The sequence below is a fragment of the Polyodon spathula genome, chromosome 7 (assembly GCF_017654505.1).
Source record: "Polyodon spathula isolate WHYD16114869_AA chromosome 7, ASM1765450v1, whole genome shotgun sequence".
NCBI classification, from domain to species: domain Eukaryota; kingdom Metazoa; phylum Chordata; class Actinopteri; order Acipenseriformes; family Polyodontidae; genus Polyodon; species Polyodon spathula.
The window spans coordinates 25,256,094-25,269,788 of NC_054540.1; the positions used below are offsets into that span (position 1 = coordinate 25,256,094).

General features: G+C 35.7%; 1 protein-coding gene across 2 annotated transcripts; it reads right to left on the reverse strand.

The window, feature by feature from the left end:
• Positions 1–1,083: 1,083 nt before the first annotated feature.
• LOC121318414 (mediator of RNA polymerase II transcription subunit 21) lies at positions 1,084–12,828 on the reverse strand. 2 transcript variants are annotated; one of them, XR_005950606.1, is made up of 6 exons: positions 12,761–12,828; positions 12,204–12,318; positions 5,510–5,610; positions 3,521–3,730; positions 2,147–2,238; positions 1,084–1,170 (listed from the first exon to the last, which is right to left on the reverse strand). XR_005950606.1 is itself a non-coding variant. In XM_041255050.1 (4 exons), exons 1-4 carry the CDS (start codon positions 12,800–12,802, stop codon positions 3,554–3,556), a joined length of 435 nt encoding a protein of 144 aa, XP_041110984.1. In that variant the 5' UTR covers positions 12,803–12,828; the 3' UTR covers positions 2,275–3,553. The 2 variants fall into 2 exon arrangements, 1 of the variants encoding a protein (XP_041110984.1); XM_041255050.1 differs by lacking the exons at positions 1,084–1,170; positions 2,147–2,238 and having other exon boundaries at positions 2,275–3,730.
• Positions 12,829–13,695: the final 867 nt, after the last annotated feature.

The following is a 13,695-nucleotide window of genomic DNA, read 5'->3' on the forward strand; positions in this document are numbered from 1 at the left end:
AACAGAGGACCAATTGGGTATATTTCGGACATGTCCCAAAATAAAGCAGGCACATGAGGCAATGTTCTGCAAAGGAGATGTACCACATGACATTCCAAATGATCAAGTGTGCCATATTTAGGACTGCTGTTCCTTTAGTTTGTTGGCTGTAATATCGATACAAGCAAAACACTGAAAGGGGGGAATAAGAAATTAGTGCAGGGGGCCATAATCGTGATGGTGGAAGTTAATAAGCGGAAGTTAACCCTTAGAATACAGAAAAAATAAAAAATCTATGTAGGCAGAACATGTGATACACCTGCATTGCCTTTATACAAGTTTGCCATAGTAAAACCATGCCAAATAGTAATAAAGTATATTGAAAGCGTGGTAAAGCAAAGGTAAGCAATTTAAACAATAGCGAGTTATGGTAAGCATATTAATAAACATGGGTAAACTACGGAAAAATGTATAGTAAATTCATGGCAAAACTGCAAAAATACTGTGGTAAACTTTTATAAGGGTAGGGTAAGCTGCATATGTAATGACTAACCATCATAAGCTACTTTTACTTCAGTACTGTGGTTAAGTGTGAATGTCACAGTGTTTAGGAAATCAGCTGTTGTGTCCAATATGTGCAGTAGATATTTTTTTTTTAGGTACCATATTTCTTATTTATCTACCATTTATTTATGAATGAAATAGAATAGCAAATGGTTAACCTGGTATTTTTTTTTTTAATTCAGATGAGACATAACTATAAGCAGGGACTGTGCATTTCAATATTAAGTCATTAGACCCACGGTCCCAGACTGGAAAAATGGAAAATGGCACTTTCCTGACTCCTGGTTTCCACAAAAACTTAATTTTATTTACTTAGGGCCCTATGCTCCATTTATGCGCTGGAAGAAGGGTTTATACGCCATCTGAAAGCCCTTCTTCCAGCGCATAAATAGTGTGTATACCAAGTGAGAATAAGGCCCTTAATGATCAGGTTCATTTGTAGCATGGTTCATGGTATGTTGAGTCAATGAGTCTCCAAATGCATTAAGTTTATCTTAACAGAAACCTGGTTGCATTGTATAATTTTTGTTTTTCAATGATCAGGTGCTAAAAGGAGTCCAGGCAGACACGGCAAGACCCGCTGTTTAAGTTCAGCAGGTGAAAAGAGGCAATTTGCTTCTCTCAAATCTGAAAGAAAAATAGGGTTAAAATAATTGAATGCTAAATGAAAAAAAAAATTTAAAAAATATATATTTTAAGGATAAATGGAACATTTAGAGGAGTCTGGGTCTTACATTTTCTGATGCAATGAACTGCCACACCTGCTAACCACTAACCAACCCTTCCTTTCAAAACTTCTGTGTAAACAGTCTTGTTTTTAAAGAGCTTGTGCCAGTTCCTTTTAGGGATCGTTTAGCACCCTGGGACTCAACTGCTCCACTGCTGATGTTAATGTCTGGTAACTTAGACATCTGGGGTCCTGAATTTTTATTTGTGAACAATGACTTATTCACTGGCCTGACATCATTAAATTATGTGGTAACAACAATGGTGTAACTGTCTATAAATAGAACATGTTGTTACTTCACATTACTATATATATACTTATATAATATATATATATATATATATATATATATATATATATATATATATATATATATAAAAATTCCCAGCTAAGCTCAGTTTTACTGTAGGCTACTTCACAGAATGACAGAACAGCTGACTTTACATTATTACTCTTAGTAAATTAGGGTGTAATTTTTCACTGCTGCCCAATGTTGTTTTCAAAAGATACATTTTCTCAGGTCTTGTACAAATTAGGCTAATTAGGCACCACATTGTATTTTTTCAAATATTATATTGCTATTTCCAGTAAATTAGGATTCATTTAAAATATAAGTTCTTGTATTATTAAAATTCACTTTATTATTAAATCCGAAAATTCTGAACCCATTAAAAATTTGACAGAAAAAAGTCAGCTATTTCTGTCAGACTACTAGCTCTCATTCTCTTTTGTCAAAAGGTAAATGCAAAGCAAGTGCTAATAAGCAGATAGGTAAACCACTGTATTTCATCTCAAACATTTAAGTCCTGAATTGCTTTTTAGCATTTTACTAAATCACTTTGTGTTAAGACTGCCTTGCGACTAGGGCTCACTTACCATAGTTGCATTGGGAGCCATTGACTTTCTTAATCCTGAATGAAATGCCAATTAATGTCAATCACTGTAAAAAGTCCTCAAAGGCCAGCTTCCTGAGGAATTAACAAAACAGGTAATTGCTGTTACAGTGCAAGCAAGATGATAATTAGTCAGTGTTTGCAGGTAGATCCTGGGCTGAACAAAATTGTTGGATATAGCAAGTAAGCAAGACAGCAAGTGTTATGCTTTGGGACAGAGCACTTGGCAGGACAGGAAATAACCACACACTGCAAACAGCATTCTGATTCAGATTGATTATTTAGACAACACATGTAGAAGAACCAGAGTGGGATTAAAAACAAGGATCCTAAATTAGCACAAGGCATGGGCCATCTAACATGGAATTAAAGTATCAATTCACCCAGAACACCATTCAGTACTGGTTAACTAATACAAACCATTAGTTAACCAGTAAACACTCACTTCCTAAACAGCTCTCGTCATTACCTCACACCCACTGCTTGTTTCCGGAACTCACCAAAATAGCTAAACCACAAACTGAGAAACTGTTTTAGCGCTTCGATCTCTCTCTTTTTCACATTTTTTTTTGTGAGGTAGTATAACCTCTTGCTGATTTCAGTGGATTTATAAAATTTGCTACCTCTCAGCCACCACAACAGAAACCAGAATGCAATTTTAGTTTGTTATTTCATCCACTTAGTATTAGCAATCCTTATTATACTACAGTAAATTCTGACACTTGACTTTTAACCCCCAAACCCTTATTGTCTTTCACTGATTCATACTTTAATATCGTATCTAGAAATACACAAACATTTCAGTGCTTTTAGGGTTACAGTGTTGCTTTAACAAGACATCAATCAGGTTTATTTAAAAAAAAAAAAAAAAAAAAAAAAAACTTTGAAAGAGTATATTAAATATATCAGTACAAATACAGTTTAAAATGCTTAATTCATTTTGAATATGTTCACCCTTATCACACAGACTCCATTATGTATTTCAAAATGTACTGTATTTAAATAGTCTCATTAAAGACTTGGATTGAACAATTTTGTAACCATGTGTGATTGTACCACTGCAGGCACCAAGCTAAAAAGAAAAACATTTCTGCAAGTGACAATATCACGACCACTTAATAATGAAAAGCATATAAGGCCTTCAAATGCTAGGACGAGTTACTTTCCTATCGTCACCTGTGAATGCATGGCCTATTTATAAATAACAAATAGCATTTGGCAGATTATACCCAAAGAAAAACCTGTAAACTCTCCAATCCAACTTTACCATGTTAAATAGTCTTAAACAAAAACTACATAAAACAAATTCTAGCTTGCAGTGTTAATGGATGAAGCCCACAAGGTCTGCTCTATTTACTTCTTTTCTGTAGCCATGTGCTGCCCCCTGCTGTTAAGACTCAGGAACTTGCTGGCTGGGTGCTCCACTTCTGGTCCGGAGCTGCGACTGAGCTATATCTGCCAAGGCACTCTGAATCTTCTCCAGCAGCATGTCTCCTCGATAAACCACCTCCTCAAGACGGGATGCAGCCTCATGGTTCTCCTCCTCCAACTGGCGCAAGCTTGCAGCCTGAAAATGCAAACAATTGAGCATTTAGGAATTTGCTATAGTGAATAGAGAAAGTTGAGTTTGTTTGATTATAAGTAGGTTTCATTGTGCATTCAGTGTTTAGGGAATGCCAATATTATATTTCAGGCTTATAACAAAGGATCACTGCATGTTGAATGGTGTCTTTAGTTAAAAGCATGCAAATGTCAAATTATACTTTTTTTTATTTTTTTTTTATGAATTACTGGTACATTGAAAATCATTATACACCAATTCAGCATTTCTTATCTTAACTTTACCCCTTAAGGCAACACTTGCACCAAACTCCTGACATGAGTCAGTTAGAGCCGTTTACCAGTGACTATTAGGCAATGATGACGATGAACAATTGGTGTCAGGAGCAGAATTTGATTACTGCAGGAGATTTTCCAACCACTTTCAGAAATGTGTTACATAAAGTAACCTAATCTTTTCATCACTTAAAATGGAAATTACTCTTCTAAAATTAACTGCCTTTTTGTGGTTATCAACCACTATATATTAAGGTTTAGCTTAAATGTTAACCAAGTGCAAGCATGTTATAAAACCTTCATGCTAATACAAACATCAGTTATTTAACAGCTATTTAACTGACCAAGTTGCTTTTGAAATATAGTGTAATAAACTTACATTAAAAAGGTACGTTTGCCACCTTGATCACCTTAAATTCGGCACTTGCAAATGTAACGGAACAACCTTATGTGTTTCAGATCACAGATGATCATTAGAATTTTTTGCATGTTTATGCATTCTGGAATGTACACTGCACTCACAAAGGGTTTCTAAGAATACATGTGCATCTATTTGATTGTTATTTATATAATTTAAGTGCTTTATAACATGTCTGAGGTTTCACTGCAAAGCCTTATAAAATATGGGCAGGCAGACTGTAAAACCCACAAAAGATGTTGCGGAGCAACTACATTATTTCTATGCATTCTAGAGCTGGCATCTCCAAATTAACTTGTTGGATTGAGATGTTGAAGAAACCACTGCATTGTCCAAATTTTTTAGTTTTATTCAGTGAAAAGAAGAAATAAAGAAAAAAAAAACAGGCCATTTAGCTGCATTTAGTGAGAATGAAAGCCCGCTAATATGTTAGGCAATGCATACAGGAAATGGCAGTTACAGCATATGTGTTCATACTTCTTAAAATGCACACAACCACATACCGGTATATTGAAAATATAAAATCTTGACACTTAACTGCTGTATCAATTCAGAGAAAAAAGAAGAAAGAAAATGAATAAAAATGACATAGGTGAAGGTGCAACATACAGTAAATTAACAGCTCACAAGCAAGAGCTCTATAAGGCAACTCAAACACTGCTTTGTGGTACGTGCTTCTATTTGTAACTCACAATATTTAACATGTTGTGGCCCCAGTGTGCAAACGTAGAAATAAGTCATTGTTATGGATATAAAATTATTTGTAATGAAGGACATCTTCAAATCAAATCTTTCAGATATGCTAAATCCACACTGCCCTAAAGACCAATTACATTCTTGAAAGAGCTATGGATAAGCATCTAAAGTCACACAATATAATATACCAAGCACTGACGTAAATGTTTAGACTAATTTATTCCATATCAAATCGGGGAGCAAAAAACAATAAATAAGAGACCTACTCTTTTCATGACTTGTTACCATGTAGCTGAAGTTGATAAATTCAGTACTTTACATAAAGAGATAGATTAATAAATCCCATTTGTACAGATATGCAATATTAAAACAGTGTCAGAGTGTCTTACAAGGTACCTGCAATGCTGCGGTAGACTCCTCGCTAGGCAGTGAATCAATCAGCACATCAACATCCTTTGCAGTCCGTGCTATCAAGGCAGCGAAAAGCTGGGCGTATTCTGAAAGTGTTGACAGGTAAAATAAAAAAATAAATAAATATATATATATATATATATATATATATATATATATATATATATATATATATATATATATATATACACACACACACACACACACACACACACACACATTATATATATAATTTCAACCTGCAAATAAATCTCAAATTAGAGTTATATACATACTTGCCACGGAAAGTTAACTTAGGTTGTCACACTAAGTTCATTTAGAGGGTTTGGTCCACACTCTGTACAGTTTGGTATGTGTGGTGTGATGTGTTAACAACAAAGTTCGCTTGGGAAACTAACTGTACTGAGTTCACCTAAAGAGGTGTTCTCACTCCTCTTGGCAATCGCAGAGTCTGGTCTGCTTGTTAAACCTCAATAGGAACAACACCTGGACTTGGTCCTTTTGCACATAGGAAACAAACTACACAGGGCAACACCACTTGGAAATAAACATTTCACAGTTTATATCATATTGTGAGGAAACAAGTAGAGCCAAAAAACAAAAAATTCTTGGGGAACTGCATTAGGGTTATCGGACATCCGGGGAAAACTGTGACAATCTCAATTTTCAGCCTTAATATTTTGTCCCGGTCGGAAAATGTTTTGCAATTTAAATTTTTTTTTATAAAAATACAAAGCCTGCTCAGCATGTTAATCAGAGTAATTTATTAGTTTGTACGTTAGCACCATTAAATAAAATAAACAAACAATCTACTGGATTATTTGTTTAATCATTCTGATTATGTGTACACCATAGGTTTAAATGGTAGCAGCTGATCTATGTTTTAAATCTGGCTTTTTGTACATTTAACAATGTTTTGACTAGATGACAACATAAAGAAAATAATGGATTGTTATGATCTGCAATAAATAGACACAATGTTTAATTTTTAAATTATTATTGTGTTATTTTATATAACTGACTGCACTTGAAAACTGCATTGTGAACACAAACCAACTCGGTCCTGAAAACTGTAAAAGGACCAAAAAAAAAAAAAAAAAAAAAAAAAAAAAACTTTAGTTTGCATCCAAACCAACTCGGTCCCTTTGTTAATAGTAAGCACACTGATACATTGTTTCAAACGAAACGAGCCAGACCGAGTTCGTTTGAAACTGCCCCAGTGTGAATGTAGCCTTAAATAAATTCAGCAGAAAGATTCTCAAGAAATAGCCTTTCTGTACTGTGGAAAAGACCTACAAGTATAGAGGATATTAAAAGAATACAAACAAAATTAAAGAATAAATAAATAAATAAACAAATAAATAAATATGTTTTTCTATGTAGTATATTTCGTTATTTATTTATATATTTATTTATTTATTTATTTAGTTTTTAATTTTGCCACAATCTTTTCACGCTAACATTTCTCACTGAATGTCAATCATACTGGAAGGGCGGGACAATGCCGCTGCTGCCTTCGATTATCTACCAACGAGTCTGCCAGGTTTGAGTCTGCATAGAAATTGAGAAGCAGTAGCATCAAAGATCTTCTATATACACACACAAGATGGCCAACTCCGCTGATTTAACACTGCAACATCCGTCTGAGCTGAAGCGGTGCATCTCTATAATGTAAAGTCTGCCTCATTACCTAGTCCAAGTTTCTCTTTTAAAAATGATTGTATTTGTTTTAGCAAGATTAATCTGGATTTATTTAGAAACACCCCTCCTTAACATGTGTTATTATTTCTACGATTGATGTTTTCAATTTCCTTATAGGGTGTTAAGAATATTACATACATGTCATTCTTTATGTATCTATTTTGTTGCCAAACCAACATGCCCTGCATCCCACTGGGACCGAAGAAAATAAAAACTTTTTTTTTTTTTTTTTTTTTTTTTTTTAAATAACTGTAGTTATAATCTGGTCACCTGAAAGAGCTGGGGGCCAGGGCCTGTTTCTATATCATACAATGTTGTGTCAGGCTAGAACAATGTTGGGAGCACAATAATAATAATCTTTATATAATAATAATAATAATAATAATAATAATAATAATAATAATAATAATAATAATAATATAACAACAACAACAACTAGAACTGCCAGGCAGTTTTACGGCTCCCAAGCCCCAGTAACAGTACCCCTCTAAGCATGTTTAGTTCTCAATGTGCCAAGTTTAAAATCAGCAACTTTAACTGTTCCACAGAAGAAGATTTTGAAAGGTTTTTTTTTCAAAAATGTGTCAGGCAGCCATCTTGTTTAACGCAAGTTTCTTAAAAGTCAGTTGTATTACTAGTGTCAAGGATGATGCTTGTGAAGTTTCGAGATAGTCACGTAAACCGTTTGGCAACTGAGGCCGTTTTAAATTTCAGACGTAAACATACACCTGGCGGCCATCTTGTTTTATAAAACATAACCATTTTGACATATTTGTGTTCCATTGTTACTGGGACAAAAACTACCATGTTTGGAGTTTGCTGGTGAAACTGTGTTCAATAGCAGCAGTTTGCTGTTAAGGGTGTGTTTCGATAAGATTTATCGCAGAAACTTCTGCTTCGTAAACTTGATGCAGGTTTGGATGCTGATGATATATGCCAAGTTTCAGATCAATCGCTTCATCGGTTCCCAAGAAGATGATTTCGAAAGGTTTCTAAGAAATGCATCAAACGGCCATTTTCGTTTCTGGTCAACACAATTTTTTAAAAGCCAGTTGTATTGATACAGTATCAGGGAAGATGCTTGTGAAGTTTGGACTAAGTCAAGTAAATCGTTTGTCAACTGACACAGGTTTAAATTTCAAATGTAAACGGATAAGCGGCGGCCACCTTGTTTTATAAAACATCACCATTTTCACAAATTTGTATCCCATTGTTACTGGGACGATAACTACCAAGTTTGGAGTTTGTTGGACAAACGGTTTTCAAACAGTAGAAGTTTGTTTTTAGGGGGCGTGTTTTGATAAGATTTGTGGCAGCCATTTTGACATTAAAATTTATCACACTACTTCTGCTTTGCAAACTTGAAGCGGGTTTGGATGCGTATGATATATGCCAAGTTTCAGATCAATCGCTTCACCGGTTCCCAAGAAGAAGATTTCGAAAGATTTTATCGAAAAATGCGTCACGGCACCAATTGCAAGGATGCAGCAGCAAAAATTTTTCAGCATCAGACAGCCAAAGTATCCAGCTTGTTAGCTGCCAAGTCGAAACCTGATCAGTCACACAGCTTCGAAGCAACAGCAGTTTAAAGTTTTGGGAAGGAAAAAAAAAAAAAAAAAAATCTTAATAACAATAGGCTTCCCAGACTTTGGCTAGGAAGCCTAATAATAATAATCTTTATATATTGCCTTCATAGTGGACCACGATCACAAAGCATTTTACAATATACAAGACTAGAGCGTGTAAATTATGCATCAGCTGCAAAGTCACTTACATCATCTCTCCTGGAAGATGGAGCACAAGGAGGTTAAGTGAGTTGCTCAGGGTCACATAATGAGTCAATAGCTGAGCTGGGATTTGAACTGGGGAACCTCCTGGTTAAAAGCCTGTTTCTTTAACCACTGGACCACACAGCTTCCAATTTTTATTTTTCAATTGGAATACTTAGTAGCCTAGACAATTAGCACACAATAGATCTTGGTGCTATACAGATGCTTAGAATGAGTTGGAGGGGTTAGTGGCACATAAGAACATAAAGTTTACAAATGAGAGGAGGCCATTCGGCCCATCTTGCTCATTTGGTTGCATGAGCTTATTGATCACAGAATCTCATCAAGTAGCTTCTTGAAGGATCCCAGGGTGTCAATTTCAACAACATAACAGGGGAGTTGGTTCCAGACCCTCACAATTCTCTGTGTAAAAAAAGTGCCTATTTTCTCTTCTGAATGCCCCTTTACATAATCTCCATTTGTGTTTGCAGTTCCAAGTGCTCTTTCTGTCTACTTTGTTCTTGGTCCCTTTTAAATGCTCTGTAAACTGCCTTTTTCTCTGAATATTTTTTATTTATCTATTAAACCATTTTGGTAATTTTGATTTAGATTTGTCTACTTTTGGGATGCAATTGTTTTGTGCCTCTAGTACTACAAAAATAGCCATCCTTTTTCCGTGGATGTTTTCTCTATTTTACTCCAATCTACTCTTTCATTACTTCATAGTTTGCCACCCTAAAACTGTAAACCTTAGTTTTAGTCATTACTTTTAGGGTTTTAAAAAGCACCTCTAATGAGACTATGCTGTGATCTGAGTTTGCCAATGGTCCTCTGACCTCTGTTTTAGTTATTCTGTCTTTGTTATTTGAAAAGACTAAATCAAGACATGCCTCCCCTCTAGTTGGTGCCTTAATAAATTGCGTTAGGAAGCAGTCATTTGTCATTTCCACCATTTCAATTTCGTCTCACGTGCTCCCCACCGGGTTTTCACAGTTTTATGGGGGGGGGGGGGGGGGGGGGGGAGTTGAAATCCCCCATTAATATGACTTCTCCTTTGCTGCACGCATTTTTAATGTCATTGGATAACAAATTATTTTGCTCGGTGCCTAAATTTGACAGTCTATAGCATACCCCTATTATTATGCCCTTTGAACTTGTGTTCATTATTCTGACCCATATTGATTCTGCATTGTTTACTTCTTCCGGATTTAACATCTGGGCTTCAAGACCATTTTTGATTTATAGTGATACCTCTCTGCCTCTTTTGTCCGGCCTTTCCTATACAGTGTATACCCACTTATATTATGTTTGTCTCCATCACTCTCGGATAACTGAGTTTCTATAACACCTATCACATCCTAGTTACTTGTTAGAGCAGTAGCTTCAAGTTCTAACATTTTGTTTCTGAGACTTCTAGCATTTAGATAAATACATTTAATGGCTGTCTTACCTGAGTTGTTGCCCTTATTTTGATGCAGTCTCCCTTCTGTTTTTTTGTTGATTTCTCCCCCTTCCTTTCTAGTTTAAATGCTTCCGAACCTCCTCGAGGATCCTTTCTTTGAGTAGCGTTTCTATAACGTTGCTCACACAGACTGCAGGTGATTACTGATTGAAAGTCCTATCATACTTGAACTTACGATCTCGCACTATAGAAACAAGCCCCCGACTGTTGATGTCTGAGCAAAAAAAAAAAAAACAATGTGCTCAAATGAATTACGGGTGACGGACTATTGCTGGAAACAGGAGCAGTGCTAACTTAGCATAAATGCCAACAGGCCCTACATGTTCGGGACAGTCCCGATTTCCTAGCAAATGTCCAGCGTCCCGATGCATAGGAAGAAAGTCACAATATTTGCACATAGGAAAAAAAAATTATTCTGCACAGTAGAGTTAGCGAAATCCACACGCTGTGCTCTTTGTGCAGTTGATGCATCTGCCGATTACTAACTTACCGGTATACAAAGGTAAGGACGCTTCACTGGGTCTATGTTTACTGTCATGCTGGTCATGTGATGTTGAGGGGACATGTCTTTTGCATATGACCCCTCACCATGTGTATGATGCATATAACACCCCACTGACTTACTTGTACGATTAACAAATGCTTCCATTAATCACTTTCAGATTTCAAGAGAAAGGAGTATGTAAAATTATTTCAATTTACCCAGCTGGGCTTTTCTGATTTCCTTTCCAATTATTTTTGTTTAAAACAAAATATGGGTTGGAATACAAAAAAATTAGCATGATGGGACACACCTGGCTATAACAACATCATGAAGACTGAATGACGGATCTCACTTCACAGGTAACTTGTAGACAATTGCATTGTGAAAGCAGTGTATCAAAAGCTGGGCTGTGACACCAGTTTTCATAGCCTCAGTGATATGCTTCGGACAATGCAGTTCTTTACAATATTGGGATTGATTAAGTCATAAGTATAATACAAAATTTAAAAAACAAAACTACACATTGCATATTGCAGGGGGTTCTCAACCTTTTTAGAATCACGCCCCACCTTAATTTGTTTTACTTGCCACCTAAACTGAGCAACAGCGAGAATTATAAATCACATATCAGAAATCAATTAAACTGAAGTATTTCTACACTGTATCTTGTGTACAGATGTCATCCCATGCATAGAATACCAAACCCACTGTTAAAAAAAAAAAAAAACACTCAAAAAAAGGTGTACTAGAATGTACAGATTGTTATTATCATATTGTAATTACTGTTTTATTAGAACCCTCCCCCCGTTGAGAACTGCTGTCACATTGGCTTTGCCAGTGGAGGGACAGAAAGTGGTACATCGTCAGAATGTGGCATGCGTACCAACACTTGTCCCTTGGTCAGAAAATAATACGCTAAAAAATAACTAAGTTCCAAACTCAGTACATGCTACCCCTTTCAGATGGGCATTTTCCCCATTTTCTGAGTTAAAATAATTTGCGCATGCCTGGGCAAGTGTCATACACGGTGTACCACTTTTTAACGCCTACCACAAAAAAACACAACACATGTCCCTGATAGTTTCTGTTGGTGGATACAAACGTTACCACGCTTAGGGTAAGGCACCACCTCCCCCCACCCCCAAATAAATAAATAAATAAATAACACATAACAGCAGACCCATATGCTTCCTGAAAACAGTGCCTACTGGTGCACTTTAATTAACTGTATTCCATACCGTGTTCCAACACACACTCACTTACCTTCTGTTGGATTGGAGGGCTGGTCTTTGTTTATAGCAGTTTGAATGTTGCTGAATGAAGCTGGTGGTGCACACTGCTGGAGGACACCAATTGCATTGCAAAACTGATCTGCAAGCTATCGGGACACGCACAGAAACGATTATATGAAAACAATACAATCAACATTTTATACAGTGCTTAAATGAACAGGTCTATGCATACTGGACTGAGTACTGTACTTGACTGCTTCAACATGTCTGAGCACAACATTTATAATGTTATTTTTGTTTTAGTTCAAAAATTATATGCACCTTTCGTTTCTGTTCATAATTAAATGTAGTCGTTATTATGCGTGTAACTGGCATTTAGTTAATTTGAAAAATACATACAAATACAAACTATATACTACGTTTTGCAACAATTTCTAATGCCTTTGCCGTATTAATTTTATCACGTATCAGGACCATTGAGGGGAAAAAGTGCTAATATTATCGCTGGTGTTTAAGAAATGACTATCTTTTCGGTTTTGTTAAGTATCCTTGGTGTATATTATTACACAAATAAACAGAAAATCTTACTGAATTAACAGCATCCTGCAACTGCGTTAATCTATCCGCCATGTTCGGGGCAACTATTTAGCTATTTGTTATCTCATTGGTGGAAGGAACAAATATAGCCTCAACCAATGGAAAATACTAATGTTCACTGTAGGCACAGTTGCTTGGGCTTGCATTTTTAAAATATCGCTTTATTTTTTTGAGAGTCGCGGGTTGCGTGATTGACTGGTGTCAATGTGTATGCAAGTCATCAGTATTTTAGAATCATGCTTTCCAGTTCAACTAAGAAAAACTACTACTAAAAAAATAAATAAATACAACTACCACTAAAAAAAAAAAAAAAAGTATATTCCCACCCCGTCCCTCTGAAATGGGTTGGGCTTGTCTTGAAAAAGGCAGTGCCGCTTTTTTTTTTTCCTTTCTGGTGAGCTGTTGCGAGTGTGTTTAGCATGAATTAAATAAAATCGTCTAAATATGCTGCGTATTCTTATATACAATATATTCCTTCTGAAAAAAGATACTGTCATAGTGAAATGTATTAATTTATTGGCTACAAACTGCCCTCTTAATTTTGCGTGAATAATAAAACGAGGCTATTGAAACTTAAGTTGAGATGCATGTAAGTACATATCGGTGACGTATTATCCTGGCCACTTGTTTATAAAAAAAAATCTCATACAAAGTAGTATCAGAGTTAGCTTTCATGATTGTAAAACTTTGAGTTTTTAATTCCACGTGCACTTGGTTACAATAATGTATCAAAACAATGTATTCCACAAAGTAACACAATAAAAACAACACATTATTCGCCAATGTAACAAAAAATGTGGCAACAAAATACTCACTTAACGAAACTTTAACAAAATTGGGTCAAAGGGCGGAAGTGGCATGGCAGTTTGCAGAGAGAGAGATTGCACAACAGCACACAAGTACCACAGTGTTCATTTATCAGTATG

Coding starts and splice junctions, on each gene's coding strand:
- LOC121318414 (XM_041255050.1), bottom strand. CDS start 12,802: ATGGCGGATAGATTAACGCAGTTGCAGGATGCTGTTAATTCA. Junction 5,611..12,203: donor GCCCTCCAATCCAACAGAAG/GTAAGTGAGTGT, acceptor CAACACTTTCAG/AATACGCCCAGCTTTTCGCT. Junction 3,731..5,509: donor AGTCTACCGCAGCATTGCAG/GTACCTTGTAAG, acceptor TTGCATTTTCAG/GCTGCAAGCTTGCGCCAGTT.